General features: G+C 45.8%; 1 protein-coding gene across 4 annotated transcripts in view; it reads right to left on the bottom strand.

Annotated features, from left to right (window-relative positions):
* Positions 1-16,189, bottom strand: part of LOC119950709 (cilia- and flagella-associated protein 46) — a 365,535-nt gene that overhangs the window by 207,700 nt on the left and 141,646 nt on the right. For 3 of the 4 annotated variants that reach the window (XM_038773376.1, XM_038773374.1, XM_038773378.1), the window contains 4 exons: positions 11,355-11,567; positions 7,249-7,474; positions 5,060-5,209; positions 1,085-1,192 (listed from right to left, as the gene is read on the bottom strand). In XM_038773376.1, coding sequence (XP_038629304.1) covers positions 1,085-1,192; positions 5,060-5,209; positions 7,249-7,474; positions 11,355-11,567 — 697 coding nt within the window. The remainder of the gene's footprint in view (positions 1-1,084; positions 1,193-5,059; positions 5,210-7,248; positions 7,475-11,354; positions 11,568-16,189) is intronic. The other variant, XM_038773375.1, reaches the window with a different exon arrangement.

Raw genomic sequence — 16,189 nt, forward strand, 5'->3', positions numbered from 1 at the left:
TAACACCACCATTCAACTTTTCTTTGCCTCGTGCCCTAAACATCTTTGGGCGATCTCTCCTAGCTCACACCTATTGCTAAGCTATTTTGCTCCACCCCTTCTTAAACAGTGCAAAATCCATAATTTCTCCCTCTTTAGAGCTCTGAAGAAGAGTTATACGGCTCGAAACGTTAACTCAATGCTTCACAGCTCCAGGGTCCCAGGTTCGATTCCCGGCTGGGTCACTGTCTGTGCGGAGTCTGCACGTCCTCCCCGTGTGTGCGTGGGTTTCCTCCGGGTGCTCCGGTTTCCTCCCACAGTCCAAAGATGTGCGGGTTAGGTGGGTTGGCCATGCTAAATTGCCCGTAGAGTCCTAAAAAGTAAGGTTAAGGAGGGGGTTGTTGGGTTACGGGTATGGGGTGGATACGTGGGTTTGAGTGGGGTGATCATTGCTCAGCACAACATCGAGGACTGAAGGGCCTGTTCTGTGCTGTACTGTTCTATGTTCTATGTTCTAGTTTCTCTCTCCAAAGACCTTCTGACTTTTTCCAGTAGTTTCTGTTTTTACCCTCAGAATTCCAGCATCCGCGGCAATTCATTTTTATTTTAACCAGAATTGTGCGCGCACGGCATGGACAACATTTTGGACCAGACATTTTAGGGCAGCACGGCAGCATTATGGTTAGCACAATTGCTTCACAGCGCCAGGGTCCCAGGTTCGATTCCCGGCTTGGGTCACTGTCTGTGCGGAGTCTGCACGTTCTCCCCGTGTGTGCATGGGTTTCCTCCAGAGGCTCCGGTTTCCTCCCACAGTCCAAAGATGTGCAGGTTAGGTGGATTGGCCATGCTAAATTGTCCATCATTGTCCAAAATTGCCCTTAGTGTTGGGTATGGTTACTGGCTAATGGGGATAAGGTGGAGGTGTGGGCTTCGGTAGGATGCTCTTTCCAAGAGCCAGTGCAGACTCGATGCACTGTAAATTCCATTAAATTCTATGAAATGAAACCAATAGCACAGAAAACACAAGTGATATGGAACCAAATCTTCCCGCTGGTGATTTTTAAAATCTGCCATCATAATGTTAAGCACAATGTTAATTGCTTACCTCAAGAAGACTGGGAACAGTAAATTTCATCAGGTTGCTATTGTTACAGGAATACATCTCCAGAGCAACAAGAGCCTGGATCATTGAAGCCTGGCTATCATTATGCTGCTGTAAAAGACAAAGAATATTTCAGATCACATGCACACTATGTGAAAAAAATTAATAGAAGAATCTACAAACAGACCGAAGTAGAATCCTGTTCTACTAATATTCTTTAAATAGTGCTAAAAGCACCAAATACTAGCATTAATTTGCTTTACTGTTCGCAACAAGCTCAGCTGATATTCAACAGAAAGCAAAAAGTAATTTGAAGATCATTGTTAAATATTGGAAAGTCAAAGCGCAATCCTTCAGAGTCAGCATGGCTTTATGAAGGGTAAATCGTGTTTGACTAATTTGCTAGAATTCTTCAAAGATGTAACAAGCCAAGTAGATAATGGGCATCCTGTAGATATAGTATATCTGGACTTGTATTTGTTACGGTGCCGCACAAATGGTTAATGCACAAGGTAAGATCACATGGGGTTAGGGGCGAATTATTTAGCTTGGTAGGAGGATTGGCTAACCAACAGAAGGCGGAGAGTTGGGAGAGAGACTTTTTCTGCTTGGCCAGACGTAAGTAGAGGTGTGTCACAGAATTCAGACCTCAGGCCCCAACTATTTACAATCCATATTAATGACTTGGATGCAGGGATAGAAGGTACCGTCGCCAAATAGGTGAGATCGTAAGTTGCAAAGAGGAAATAAGGGGCAAAATTCTCCCCTAACTGGCGGGGCGGGGGGTCCCGGCATAGCAGAATGGCGCCAAACACTCCGGCGTCGGGCCTCCCCAAAGGTGCGTAATTCTCCGCACCTTTAGGGGCTAGGCCCACGCCGGAGTGGCTCCTGCTCCGCCAGCCGGTCGGGCGGCCTTTGGCGCCACACCGCCCGGCGTTGGGGCTGACCAAAAGGCCTTCGTCGGTCGGCGTGAGTCCACGCATGCGCCGGAGCATCACCCACTGACGTCACCACCTGCGCATGAGCGGTGGAGATGGTTGATCGGCGAAGGGGGGGGGGGGGTGCAATGAGCCCCCTAACTAGGCTGATCACCTGGAATGTTCGAGGGTTAAATGGGCCGGTCAAGAGGGAACGTGGGTTCGCGCATCTTAGGGGACTGAAGGCGGACATGGTAATGTTGCAGGAGGCGCACCTCAGAGAAACTGACCAGAGGGTGGGTCAGAGAAGGGAGCGTCTCTGACATTTACAAGGAACTTACGGGGTCAGAGGAGACGCCGAACGAGGAGCTGAAGCGCAAGTGGGAGGAGGAACTGGGAGGCGAGATAGAGGATGGTCTATGGGTGAATGCGTTGAGTAGAGTCAACGCGTCCGCAACATGTGCCAGGCTCAGCCTGGTACAATTCAAGGTCGTTCACCGGGCTCATATGACAGCGGCCTGGATGAGCAGATTCTTTGGGGTGGAAGACAGGTGCGCAAAATTTGCAGGAGGACCAGCAAATAATGTCCACATGTTCTGGGCATGTCCAAAGCTTATGGGATTTTGGCAGGGGTTTGCAGATGTCATGTCCACGGTGTTAAAAACAAGGGTGGCATTGAGTCCAGAGGTGGCGATTTTCGGGATGTCGGAAGACCTGGGAATCCGGGAGGAGAAAGAGGCAGACATTCTGACCTTTGCTTTCCTGATAGCCTGGAAACGGATACTATTAGCTTGGAGGGACTCAAAGCCCCCGAAGGTGGTGACCTGGCTATCGGACGGCTAGCTTTCTCTGTTTGGAGAAAATCAAGTTCGCCGAGGGAGACGGCTTTTGCACTATGTTTATAGTTTCATGTACAATGTTTATTTTGTTGTTATAATACCAAAAATACCTCCATAAAATGTTTATTGAAAAAAAAGATTTGTTTTTGTTCAACGCAGTATCCCTTTAAGGGGCTACCTATTTATTTGCCCTCTTTTTTGTAATTTACTTTCTTTGCTTGGCCCAAAACCTGATATAAATATGGACACCTTGCCCAACTGTCGGCAACTCGTCTGCAGCTATGTTCGTGGCCTGGTGTCCTTAGAGGGAGAACACGGTGTCCGCCAACATGATTGAGGTCTTCTGTGCCCAGTGGCACCATTGGGGCTGGGGTGCTTTATTGACTCCTAAAACAGATTTTAATTTGAAGCTTGTAAATTTCCTTTGAGATACTGGGCGGGATTCTCCAATAATGGGGCTATTTCCCATGCCCGCGTAAAAACACGCGCGAATCACTCTGAAGAAAGTCCAGGGTGATTCTGCGATTTGTAGGGGTCTAGCAGGGCCCCAGATCAGTCCTCGCAGCTCCGGCTGCCAATACGGGGCCCTTCACATCCGGCCTACGTCAGCCACCCCACGCGACTGGCCGACCCATACCGCGGACCGGCACCAAGAAGATAGGCCACCCGATCGATAGCCTGACCGTCCTGGAGGCCCCCCTCCAGTGAATGATCCTGCCCGCACCCTCAGCAGGGCACCCACCAAGCTGAGTACTGTAGTACTGAGAGAACCACGCCAGCAGGAACACGGCCAGCTGCACTTGGAGAAGCGCCGCGGGACCTCTTTCAATGGCCCCCAGCTGGCGTCAGGTTGACCATGCGCACCCGATTGGCGGCGATTCTCTGGGGACTGGAGAATCATGGGAGCACAGTCGGACCCGATCTCGGGTCTGACGCCCATTCCCCGCTCCCGTGCCAAGCGCGATTTCGACGCGGAGGCTCGGAGAATCCCACCCCCTGTCTTTTCTGCAGCATGCCTTTGAGGGCTTCCCCTTTAATTTAGCCATCAGGTTGGTAATTGGATGATTTGTATTGCTCAAAAAGATTATAGATGGGGACATCTGGACCTTCAGACTCCTTCTTCCTCAACATACCATTATTGGAACTGAACCCCATCCAATTTGGTTAAACTCCCAACAGTGAGCCTCCCTGAGAGGAAATTGGTCCCAGTCCTGTTGAAGTGCAACCCATCCCTTTTGAACAGTTGCCTCCTGTCCCAGAATTGGTCCCAATGCCCCAAGAACCTGAAGCCAAGTGCTTAAGTATTTGTGACTCTGGTATCATGGAAAGGGAGGAAATTAATGAATAAGGGTTACAGCTCCTTTATTTCTCTGAGAAATGCTTTGGGAAAGGGAACAGGTTTTGTAGTGGTGAAAGACTGGATTAGGCTGTCACAGAGGCAACAGTCCTATCAGAAATCATGTTTGGTGGTGACATCATGCTGGGGTGACAGAAAAGGTGGAGGATGATCCACTGAATATGGAGGCTGCGAGAAACATCTCATTATGCATGCAACAGCTTTGCCCTTTCTTTGGACTTCACACCGGCGAATTGAGGACTAAACAGGTAACTGCATATGTGAACTAGCAAGGGCTTTGGTAAGCAACAACCCGACTGTTGCCAAAGGCTTCAGTACTATGCAAATAAATGTCAGCAGGTTTTGTGTGCAGATTTCCATGAATGCACCTGGAGCAGTTTAAACTGTTCTTCGTATAAACCTTACATTACTGATTCCTGAGCTGCTTTTAAATCTTTAGGGACAAGGTTATTATTGTCCAGGTGGTCATTATTGCAACGACCCCTTTCCCCATTTTGCATTCAGCTTATTTGGTGGGAAACCATGGGATACATCACAGCTGTCTTTGCAGCTCATGAAGTTCATTCACCTGAAAGTTCCCTGTTCCCTACCACCAAGCAGGGATGCCTGCGTCCTCTGACCATGCCACCTGGAGTATAAAAGAAGTTTTGCAATCAAGCCAAATCCACATCAGCATTTTCATATCCAAATCATCTTTCCCTGTTCCTTCACCAACAGTTTAGGACAATGGTGCCACCCTCGTGTTATCTCTGCAAAGCAGACTGGAGTTTTCATACTGCATCCTAGAGCGGTGTTGCCCTTCCATCTATGGTACAGCAGCACAAACTTTTTCAAAGGTGACAAAACTTTTACATTAATGCTTTACCTCCTCATCATTTCCCAAATTTGGTCCTATCTGTTGCTGAAGAAGCTGTTTTACTTTGACCCATGTGACAACAATCTGACGTCTCACAGAAATAGGAACAACGTCAGAGGGTACATTTCCATTTGTAAGATTTAATGCATATTCGCAGACCTATAGTCCAAACAAAATTATTTGAGTTATTCTGTTATTACTGTTAATAACTTTTTAAAAAACTGAGCAATTAAATATCAAATAATGACATTTACTGAAAATGAATCCAATCAACTTGATTACTAAAATGTATCGATTTGAAATCAAAAGCAGAACAAAGTCAAACTAGTTCAACACCAGCTGAATGATGTACACCAAATCGGTAATTATCTAACTTGACTTCTTCATTATTTCAGTCCTGCACGTAACAAAGGAAAAGAGTCCTGGAGAACCTTATGCTGTGTACACATCTAAAAATGTCATCATGATGTTGTATGTTGTCTTCTACTCCCACAATACTTGAAACTCAGGGCCTTGCCATTGCCCCAGATCATTTGACTTTAATCTGATTTATCGAAACACTTTACATAAACGTCTCCTCCCCTTCCAATAATTAGACCTCTGTAGTACCGAGGTTATCCATGAAGGCCGTCTTCTCAACTTTACCCCTGGCCTGAGGTGTATCGACTCTCAGGCTAAATCACCACCAGTCAGCTCTCTCTCTCTCAGATGGGAGAGCAGCCTATGGTCCTCTGGTTCTATGCGAGTTTTGTTTTCATTTCACAGTAACTGTGTTGTGTGAAGGATTCAAATAATTTAAAGGAACGGACTCTACCGACAAATAAGTTACTTATTTATTCTACACCTTCCAGTGGATACATACATTGATGAAATTTGCAGTTGGTGAAGAAGCCGGGAAGCATGTACAGGCTGTTGTCTGCACAACTGGCTTACCCAGCTTTCTGGTGGATGAATTTTGGTTTCAAAGCCTGTATTATTTTGAGATAGTCCCTAACTGAAAGAGAAACCAAAGCTTCAGGGAACGGGGTTTGTGACTTTGGGTTCCTGGCTGTGACACAATGATGCTGGGAAATAAAATTGTGATGTAAGCTTGCTGAGGAAACGGAAGGACAGGAACATATTGAAACCAAAGGAAAGCACAGAGCCCTCAGAGATCAGGGTCAGGATTCTCCGTTGCAAGTCTACCTCACTACCACTGCTAGCCAGAAGGGAACATTTGGTGCTGAGCCAAATTACCCATTCATTGCAGTGAGACCAGAGAATCCCGCCGGCTTGAATGGAGGGAAAATCCTGCTCCTGGTTTCAGCAGCAGAGCATGGCCAGCAGGATGAGGAGAAGGTGTGTGTGAAGCAGGTATAACAAATAAAACCTAGAGGCAAGATTTTGCAGCGGGGATTACAAAATAAGTAAATTTACTTCTGGTTATCTTGAAGGGGGGCAATTAATCAGAGCTATCATTTTGGTGAAGATCAGGCCTATCGGACTCAGGGTCATTAATTGGGAGTGGTTGCTGGAGTAAAATAGGATGGTTAAAGCCTTCATGCAGACAGGAACTGGAACTCTATCAGAGGAAAACATGGGGGCAGAATCTTCCTGCTGGAAGCCAATGATGAGTCATATCTGCCACGGGAAAAGTTGGAAAATTCCGGCCCGAGTTTTGAAGGAGTTTGTGGCATGAACATGCCATATGTGCTAAGTTCACTGCAAGTAAATCCGAGGAATCGATCTTTGTAGCATCTGCTTTTAAAAGTGTAATTAATAGTTTAATACAATTTGCCGGCTAATCCATGTTTAATTTATGTTGACTTTGGTTTGATTGGTAAAGCTATAAAAAGTAAATCTTGTCCAACGGTTTCTTTATTTGGGGTTGTTTGATAAGTTTGGTTCTTTTAGTTCATTGTTCTCCAAGAGGATCAGAACAAAATCAGCATTATATAGTTTTAGAAGGGGAGCATTTTATAAATCACAGACCCTTCTGAATTACTCCTTTCGAATAGTCTCTCCACACATATTCCCTACTGTATGTAACAAATATTAAACAAGCTATTAACCTGGCTACAGTTTTAAAGTAAAATTATCATGCACATTTCATATTACTAAAAACAAAAATCATGATGAAATACATTTTGTGAAGGCAATTCAAATCAATACGACAGTTCAATAGTATAATTTTTCGAACTATGTAGTCAACCTCATACCTGGAGAGCTTCGGTTATTTGAGGAATACCTTCAGGATCAACAGTCAAAATCTGTGAAGTAGTTGATTTTTCAACTTTCTTTGGAGGCAGCTTTTTCAAATTCGGAGTTGCGGAAACCCTTCCTGATACTTTTTTTTCAATTTTTTTAGGACTAGGGCTGGGTATCCAAGGTTGAATCAAACCCTGACATAAGCTGTTGCACAGCATAACTAAAAGAATAGTTTCCCTACAGTGTAGCAAAAATAGTTATGGTTATGCAATATTCTTACTTTTTTTCCACAGCAATATTCAAGGATTACAATAATAAAGAAGCATAATTGTATCTAGAATGCAGAGTCAGGTCAAATGTTAAAACCTTATTCCCATAAAGGTAGCATCACTTGTCATTCGTCAACACAAAGGGCCAGGCAGCAAACACACAATGTGACCACTCCCTAAAGTGCCAACGGCTTTGAGTAGATGGCCACCTGTGTGAGGGTAGTGGGCTTTGTTCCCTCTAAGCTGCAAGGATCCAAATGTTCCTGTGAAGGCTACACACACGGCGGCCCTCTGAGTTCACCATGTGTGTGTGCTGCACAAAAAAACATAAAGGGTCCGCGTACTTAAAAAAAAAATCAGTTGTGCACAACAAAAAAAATATGGATGACATAGGTAACGGGGTTTTTGCTGGCGGAAATGGCATAATTTTCTATAGCTACGCTCATTTCTTCAACCAATACTTGGCATCACAATATCCCCCTTAGCAGCTCCCACCCAAGACAAACTGTAGGAATAGACAAACTGTTACTGTGTAAAATTAAAGCACATGAGGTTGGAGGTAGTGTATTAAGATGTATAGAAAACTGGTCGACAGACAAAAAACACAGAAGAGGAATAAACGGGTCTTTTTCCAAATGGCAGGCAGTGATGAGTGGGGTACTGCAGATGAGCAGTGAGGAGGATGCAGAGATGCTTCAGTGTGATTTGGACAAGTTGAGTTAGTGGGCAAATGTATAGCAGATGCAGCAAAATGTAGATAAATGTGAGATTATAAACTTTGGTAGCAAAAACAGGAAGGCAGATTATTATCTGAATGGCTACAGAGTGAGAGAAGGAATGTGCAATGAGAAATGGGTGCTCTCGTACACCAGTCGCTGAAAGTAAGCATGCAAGTGCAGCAATCAGTAAAGAAGACTAAGGGGGCGAGATTCTCCGCAAATGCGGAGAGTCGTAAAGGCTGCCGTGAAACTGGCCGTGTTTCACGGCAGCCTTCACGCCCGTTCCCGGGACCCGATTCTCCCCCCCCCCCCATCGTGGCTAGGAGCGGGACCCCGGGAATCACGACTTTGCGGCCTTAACGACCAAGATGACGCGCGGCCGGCTCCAACCCGCGCATGCGCGGGTGACGTCATCACGCCATGCGCGGGTTCCGCATTTCTCCACCGCCGCCCGACAAGATGTGGCGGCTTGATCTTGTCGGGCGGCGGAGGGGAAATAGTGCGTCCCTTTTGGATGCAGGCCTAACGATCGGTGGGCACCGATCGCGGGCCTGTCCCCTCCCGAGCACAACGGTGGTGCTCCCACCCCAAACGGGCCTCTGGATGCCCCAAACGGGCATCCAGCACCCGTTTTACGACGGCAGCAAGCAGGTGTGCTGCTCGGCCCATCGGCCGCGGAGAATCGCCGCTCGCCGTAAAAAACGGCGATTCGTGAGTTGGGGGGGGGGGGGGAGAATAGCGGGAGGGCGCAAAAAATGTCGGGAGGCCCTCCGGCTATTCTCCCAACCGGCGTGGGGGGCGGAGAATCGTGCCCATGGTATGTTGGCCTTCAAAGCAAGAAGATTTGAGTACAGCAGCAGTGATGTCTTGCTGCAATTATACAGGTCATTAGTGAGATCACACCTGGAATATTGTGTGCAGTTTTGGCCTCCTTATCTGAAGAAGAATGTTCTTCCTATAGAGGGATTGCAGAGAAGGTTTGCCAGACTGATTCCTGGGATGGCCGGACTAACATATGGATAACATTAGGATTAGGATTACATCTGCTGGACTTCAGAAGAATGAGAGGGGCTCTCATAAAAACCTATAAAATTCTAACAGGACTAGATAGGGTAGGTGCAGAAAGGATGTTCCCGATGGCAGGCAGTCTAGAACCAGGGTCAGTCTAAGGATACGGTATAGACTATATAGGGCTGAGATGAATTGAAAATTTCTTCACCCAGACAGTGGTGAACCTATGGAATTTTCTACCACAGGAAGCAGTTGAGGTCAAAATATTGTGGGCTGGATTCTCAGTCATCAGGATCCTCTGTTTCGCCAGCAGTTCACTCGCGCCCGCGGATTTCGTGACACCGTGAATATGCCCACAATGGGAAACCCCATTGGCCAGCTGCCGGGACAAATATTCCCTTTGCTGGTGGGGGCGCGCCACACCAGAAAATGTGTGCGGCGGGAGGAAGGCTCGCATGCTGTATGTTTTCAAGAAGTTCAATATAGCAATTGGGGCTATAGGGATCAAAGGTATGGGGGAAAGCAGGAACAGGTTACTGAGTTGGATGACCAGCCATGATAATAATGAATGGCAAAGCAGACTCGAAAGGCCGAATGGCCTTCTTGTGCTCTTATTTTTTATGTTTCTATGTTTTCCCAGTCATGGTACTGCAGTACACATTCATTTACAGGGAATAGCATTATTAAGTTAACATTGGGGTCACAGGAATGCTAATCAGAGTTTCCAGCATACAGATTTGAATTTATTAAGTTATAATTTTTAGAAGGTATTAATATTATAATCCTGCTCAATTGCCCGTATAACAGTCTTCTGGATCTCTCATGAGTTTGGGCATGATTCAGCGGACTTGCAGCACGAAATACATTACACAATTCAATGGCACTTTGCGTTTTTTTTGGCCTTGGGGAAATTCTCTCCGCCGAGGCCGCATTTAGGGGGGTTTCCTGTTGGAGGTTCCTTGCAGGTCAGGCACTATTTTGGAAGGCAACACTGATCTTTCACCCCGACCCCTTCAGGCGCCACCCCCACTCGTTTTGACCCCCTCTCACTCCCCCAACCTTATGGAGGCAACTGGAAACCAGAACTCCGCTCACTGACAAGGCCCCTCTTCGGCCCAATTCCTGGTGCTACCAACTTGGAACCCTGGAGATGGCACTGCCAGGGTGCCAGATGGAGATCCAGGGTGTCACCCTGCCTGTCCCCGACCAGCCAGAGTCTCCAATGGCCTGAGGGAACCACCCAAGTGCCATTACGTCTGGTCCCCATTGTGTGGACCAATATTAAACCATGCCCTGATGTGGGGCGAAATTCTCCGAACCCCGCAGGGTCGGAGAATCGCCCGGGGCCGGCGAAAATCCCACCCCCACTGTGGCCGGAATTCTCCGCCACCCGGGAATTGGAGTCGGCAGCAACTGACGCACCGGCGCATGCGCGAACCGGCGATGGCCTTCGGCCTGCCCCGACACCGGCCGGCGGGCGTCAAAGGCTGTTGGCGCCGGTTTTGGCGCCAGTCGGCGTGGCACCAACCACTCCGGCGAGGGCTTAGCCCCCAAAGGTGTGGAGAATTCCGCACCTTTGGGGAGGCCCGATGCCGGAGTGGTTGGCGCCACTCTGCTACGCCGGGACCCCCCGCCCCGCCGGGTAGGGGAAAATCCTGGCCGTCTTCCAGGTGCGGCCGTTGAGTCCCAGGGACTGGGTGACTCCAGCTGTCTAATGGCTCATTTAAATATCCAGCCAGGGCGAGATCCAGATTACGACGTCTCGAGACATTTCAATCATCGCGAATCGCGTGAGAGGCCAACAGCCTCGTCCCAACACCAAGTCGGAAACGACGAGGCCGCTAATCGCGTCCTTTAATTCTGCTGCCACATTTAATGATACTGGTGTTTTTAAGGCTCAGAATGCACCCATATTTCAACTTAACTTCAAAGTTGCAGTTAAAATGCCCATAAGTGCACCCAATTGGCCTTTCCTTTATTTAAATTTAGGTCAAGGGTTAATTCACATGTTCAGCTTTTGGGTCACACTTCTGTGACGCTCTGCATGTTTGCTCTGGGGCAGTGCTGGGAGAAAAAAACTGGCATTTCACAATCCATCATTTGACAAGTAAAACTTACCCACAATGCCCAGTCTCCTTTAATGTATTGACCAGTATCCTGAATGGTTCAACAAGCTCCTTATATCTTCCAGCAGTCAATAGGTGATTGTTATAGTTCCACATGTATATAGCTGCATTGCACACAATGAATGCTTCATTTATTTCTACACCCAGCTCTGCAGCATGCATAAAGTTCGTGGTAGCATAAGAAGACAAAGAATCAATCCAATTTCTGAAAATAAATGTAATAAAATATGAAGGCTCTATTTTATACTTTGTCCCCTGTATCCATATCCAGCTGTAATAACAATGCAATGTACATATTTTTGTATTATTCCCAGACCCTACGCCAGTTTTAGTGCTCTGAATCATTGTCATAAGCCGCCACTTAGCAAAATATTAACTGCCAAGGGGCTGCGGGTTCAGTACAGTTTGGGAATTAAATCCCTCTAAAGTAATGCCAGATTAGAAACCCAATAAGATCATGTTCAATACCTGGTTTGGCATAAGCTGGTTTGCAGTTGAGTGTCGAAAGCTCTTAAAGTGGTTGGGTAAGTTAGTACAATATGCAAACAATTGTTTTTTAATTTAATCCAACCTTCTGGCTTTAGTAGCCAAGCACGAGGTTCCCAGGCTCTCTGCACTCTGCCATGTTCAAATAGGTGAGTGTAAAATGGGGCGTGCATCTATAGAAAAACTAACAAATTAGAAATCCTCAAACAGTAGAACTGAATAGCTACAACCATGATGAGGTGGAAGGCTGCCGCTCATACCACTACTTCTGGAGTAGGATCTTTCTGCTCGGCAGCTAATATCCAACTTCTTGGAAGTTAGCTCATCGGCCTTGCACTTCACTCATCTTAATCCGCACTTCACTGTTGTCAGTTTTCACAGTGGCATTGGAGTAACCTAGGCAACTTTACCTTGGACCTCAGAAGAGGAACATCAAAATTACCAGGAGCAACATGCAACTCCACAGAGGAATAGAGATGGCCACTGAGATGCAGCTCAAAGGAGGCAAGAAACTGAACACAGCGTCTAGGCAGAGGTTCAGTTCTTTCAATGCGTGTGCACACCAGTGATTCAGGACACTTGAGCTTTCATAGCAGGTTGTTGATAACATCTGTAGTGCCTCTGAGAACAAGACATCTTTGCCAGTGGAGCAGGAAGGCCCCTTTTTTTTTCAATTTGTGCATGGGCTGTGGGAATTGCTGGCTGGGCCAGCATTTATTGCTCATCCCCAAGGACATTTAAGAGTCAACCATATTGCTGTGGATCTGGAGTCACATGTAGGTCAGACCAGGTAACTACAACAGATTTCCTTTCCTAAATGGCATTAGTGAACCGGATGGGTTTTCATGAAAATCGACAGTGGTTTCATGGTCACCTTTAGACTATTAATTTGAGATTTCTATCGAATCGGCCAATGGCTCTCAAGGTGGCAATCACTGGAGCGCCCCCCATGCTTGAATCTCTGCTTCTCCCTGGGATTTGCAATTTTGCTTTATCTGCTTGCAGAAAACCGATGAGTGTGAGCAATGGACTGTGTGGAGAGGAAAGAAGGATAACAATTGTGGAGGGTAACTGAAAGTAACGGGTATGATCTGGTACTAAGTTGAGAGTGAGTGTTTGCTTTAGGGAGAGGGATGTGTGAAGTTTGATTTATTTTATACTTTGGGGAATATTATGCTTCTCTATTAAGAGTGCCTGTGTTTGTTAAAATGATTTAAATGAGCTGGGGAAAGGATAATGGAGACAACATTTTTGCAGAGATCAAATAAAAGGGATAGAGGTGCAAAATGTATGCCTCTATAATAAGAAGCTATGCTATAATGGATTTAAAAGTAAATAGGTTGAGTTTAGAAATTTGTATCAGGAGGTAGAGAGGGACCTGGCTTTTCAGGTGTTAGATTTCAAAGCAGTGTAAAAATATTTTGCAGCTTGCAAAGATTCACAGGTAAAAAAGGGAAGGTTTTCGAATTTTATTGGAGCCAAAAGAGGAGGCAATAGTAATCACACAAACGATTTTTACATTTTGGACTATCTCCACATGTTAAATTCAGAGGGGTGCTGAGGACAATGGAAGCAAAGATGAAATGCAAAAAAGGATAATTAAGGAAAGAAGTTCAGCTGATCTGTGCTAGCTGTGAAGGGACGCCTCCTGGGAACAGCTCTGTGCTGGTATAACGCAAGTGGTTTGAATCAGCCATCCTGTCAAGCCAGAAAAGACTTAGTTGCAGAATGAAGTCTTGTTTCTGAATATTCTTGGATTTCTACAACCGAGTGAGAGTGAGAGTAAGTTGTGTGGTACACCCTTACTAAAGTGATGGCAGTTTTGCCTTGGGTAGGTTTGCCAAGACGGTGTTTACTTCTATATCCTGACCAAGTAGTACATCATGAGGAGGATATTTCATAAAGTATTTTAATTGTGTAACTTTAGTCTTGTGAACGTACAATTTTTCTTCTCATTAATAAACCTCTTAATTTTCATAAATCCTCGAAGCGCTGCTAGAATTATATGTTCCTGGGAACACTCGAGAGAAAAGTGTTCTTTGAGGTATTGTGCAAGTTGGCTAAAAAGATCTAAAACCTGAAAACTTGTGGAATATCCCACATGGAATCTACGGGGTGGGAATACTTGTCTTCCGCGTGCTCCTTGTGGAGTACAAGTTCCACCGCTAGGGGCGTGATATCTAAATTAACCCATGTATATAAGGTCGGCCAGTAAAGCAACAACCTCAGTTGGAAATATTGCTCTGTTTCGGTCCCAACAGCGTCGCCAATACGGTGGGTATTTCTATTTATCTTAGTGAACCACAAGCCTTCCCTTATATCGATCAAATGACCACACAACCAGTTAATTAGTTCAACAGATGCTTTATTTACATACACAAGAGTTATCTCAACATGCAAACACAATATCTACTACAGGTTAACCTACACCTATCAGCTACAATAACCTATACTTAACTTCAGGGTGACCGGCACTGCTAATGGATAAGGCCTTTATCTGGATTTCACTTGGCTGGTTCGAAGAAGGTGGCTCTGTCTCTGCTGGACTCATCAGTCAGGTAGCGATTGTTGGTCTTGAACTTAGCTGGCTGATCCTGCTGCAATTGGGCTGGCACAGGCCGGGCATGTCCTTAACTGTCATTGACCTTGGCAGTTGTGCTTTCTGAGTAAGGGGAGTGGCGCCGATCAGTCTGTGGCTGTACCGGTTGCTTGATTAGAGTTCTACTGTCTTGGTAAAATGGGGCATTAAAATGCTGATCAGGTCTGATTACCTGTATTTTAGATCCACATAGGCTCTGTATCTGTCTGAGTCCTGGGTTGGCCATAATTCCCATGGTCCTTTGCAGGTGGCCATCTTAGATGGCTACAGAAATCAGTAGGGATCTACCGGTACTGTACATTTTACATTTTGTTTGTGTAAATAAAACTTTGTTTCCTATTTTACTCAGTGTGGGCTCTCTATGTCCTCATTAAACTGGCGACAATGAGTCAATTTGTTTGCTGTCGATGCTGCAACCTACTCAGCTGAGCCACTTCCCGATTTTCTGGACCTAGGTTTAGATTTCTTTGATTTGCTATATCTCTGTCTGGGCAGTTCGATGCACCCAACACTGGTATTGAAGACGGGAACCAATATGCTGAACAAATGTGTTCTTCCGGGCCAACAATACCACGGAGAAAAAGAGCCAGACAGTTATACTGTTGACGACCTGTTAACCACATACATTCAAGGTGATCCAGAGTCTCACGTATCCGGCGACGTTGGATATGCAATCATTCAGCTTGTGGCGCAACACTTTAACCCAACCCCATCGATAATCGTTCAAAGATATCAGTTTAATCTGGGAAAGAGGTACTCTGGTGAGTCCATCACCGAGTTTGTATCTTGGCTTCGGAAGATAGCGAATTTTGTAAGTATGAAATTATCGTGTCGGATTTGCTCCGCGATTATTTGTTCTGCGCCATCAATAATATGGAGACTCATAAAAAACTTTGCGCAAAGTCTCCCTAACCTTTCAGCAGATACCTCAGATTTCCCTGTCCTAAGAAAGTGGGGGACTCGGTTTCGGTAGGGTGCTCTTTCAGAGGGTCAGTACAGACCTAATGGACTGAAAAGCCTTCTTCTACACTGTGTGCATTCTGTGAGCAGGTGACCAGAAGTAGGTAGGGGTACAGCTATGAGTGTGAAAATTAACAGCTCATAAGAAGCTGGCTCCAACATGCCAATTTCCTCCCCTTACCTTAGCTTCAGCACTTTGTGTGTGAGCTGCCCCCTTATAGCAGATAGGTTGCTAATGTCAATATATCACACTAGTAACAATTTGGAATAATTGTGGATACACAGGTGTCCTGGGATTCCTGAAATCCACCAATGAAAGGAAGACAACTGAGAGGTCTGAAGACATGACAGAGAAAGATTCCAATAATTACTGAAATCTCCCAACTGTTTTCTTACCTGAGTGTATGAAAGACTCCGTCCACATATCTCTGTTGAGAGATTACCTTCCCAACTTTGAAAGTTACCACAACGTTGGGAGGTTTGCATATCTTATCTTCACTTAGGAGCTATAATCTATCAGATCAGTATGGGTGATCATTATGCTGTTCAAGGTGGATCTCCGATGAGGAATAAGATGATCACCAGCAGAAACAGCAGGAAAGACAACAGGAATACAGAAGTAGGATCAGCAACAGCCTGTTTGTCACAGACCTGTCGCTCCAGGAAAAGGGGATGGCAGAGTAATGCAGCTCACAGGAAACTGTACCAGTAATGCACATGGTACAGGCAAAAGATCGCTTCCTCAACATATCAAAACTTCGGTGTTTGAAGAGGTTCAGGGT

The sequence above is a fragment of the Scyliorhinus canicula genome, chromosome 16 (genome assembly GCF_902713615.1).
Source record: "Scyliorhinus canicula chromosome 16, sScyCan1.1, whole genome shotgun sequence".
Classification (NCBI taxonomy): domain Eukaryota; kingdom Metazoa; phylum Chordata; class Chondrichthyes; order Carcharhiniformes; family Scyliorhinidae; genus Scyliorhinus; species Scyliorhinus canicula.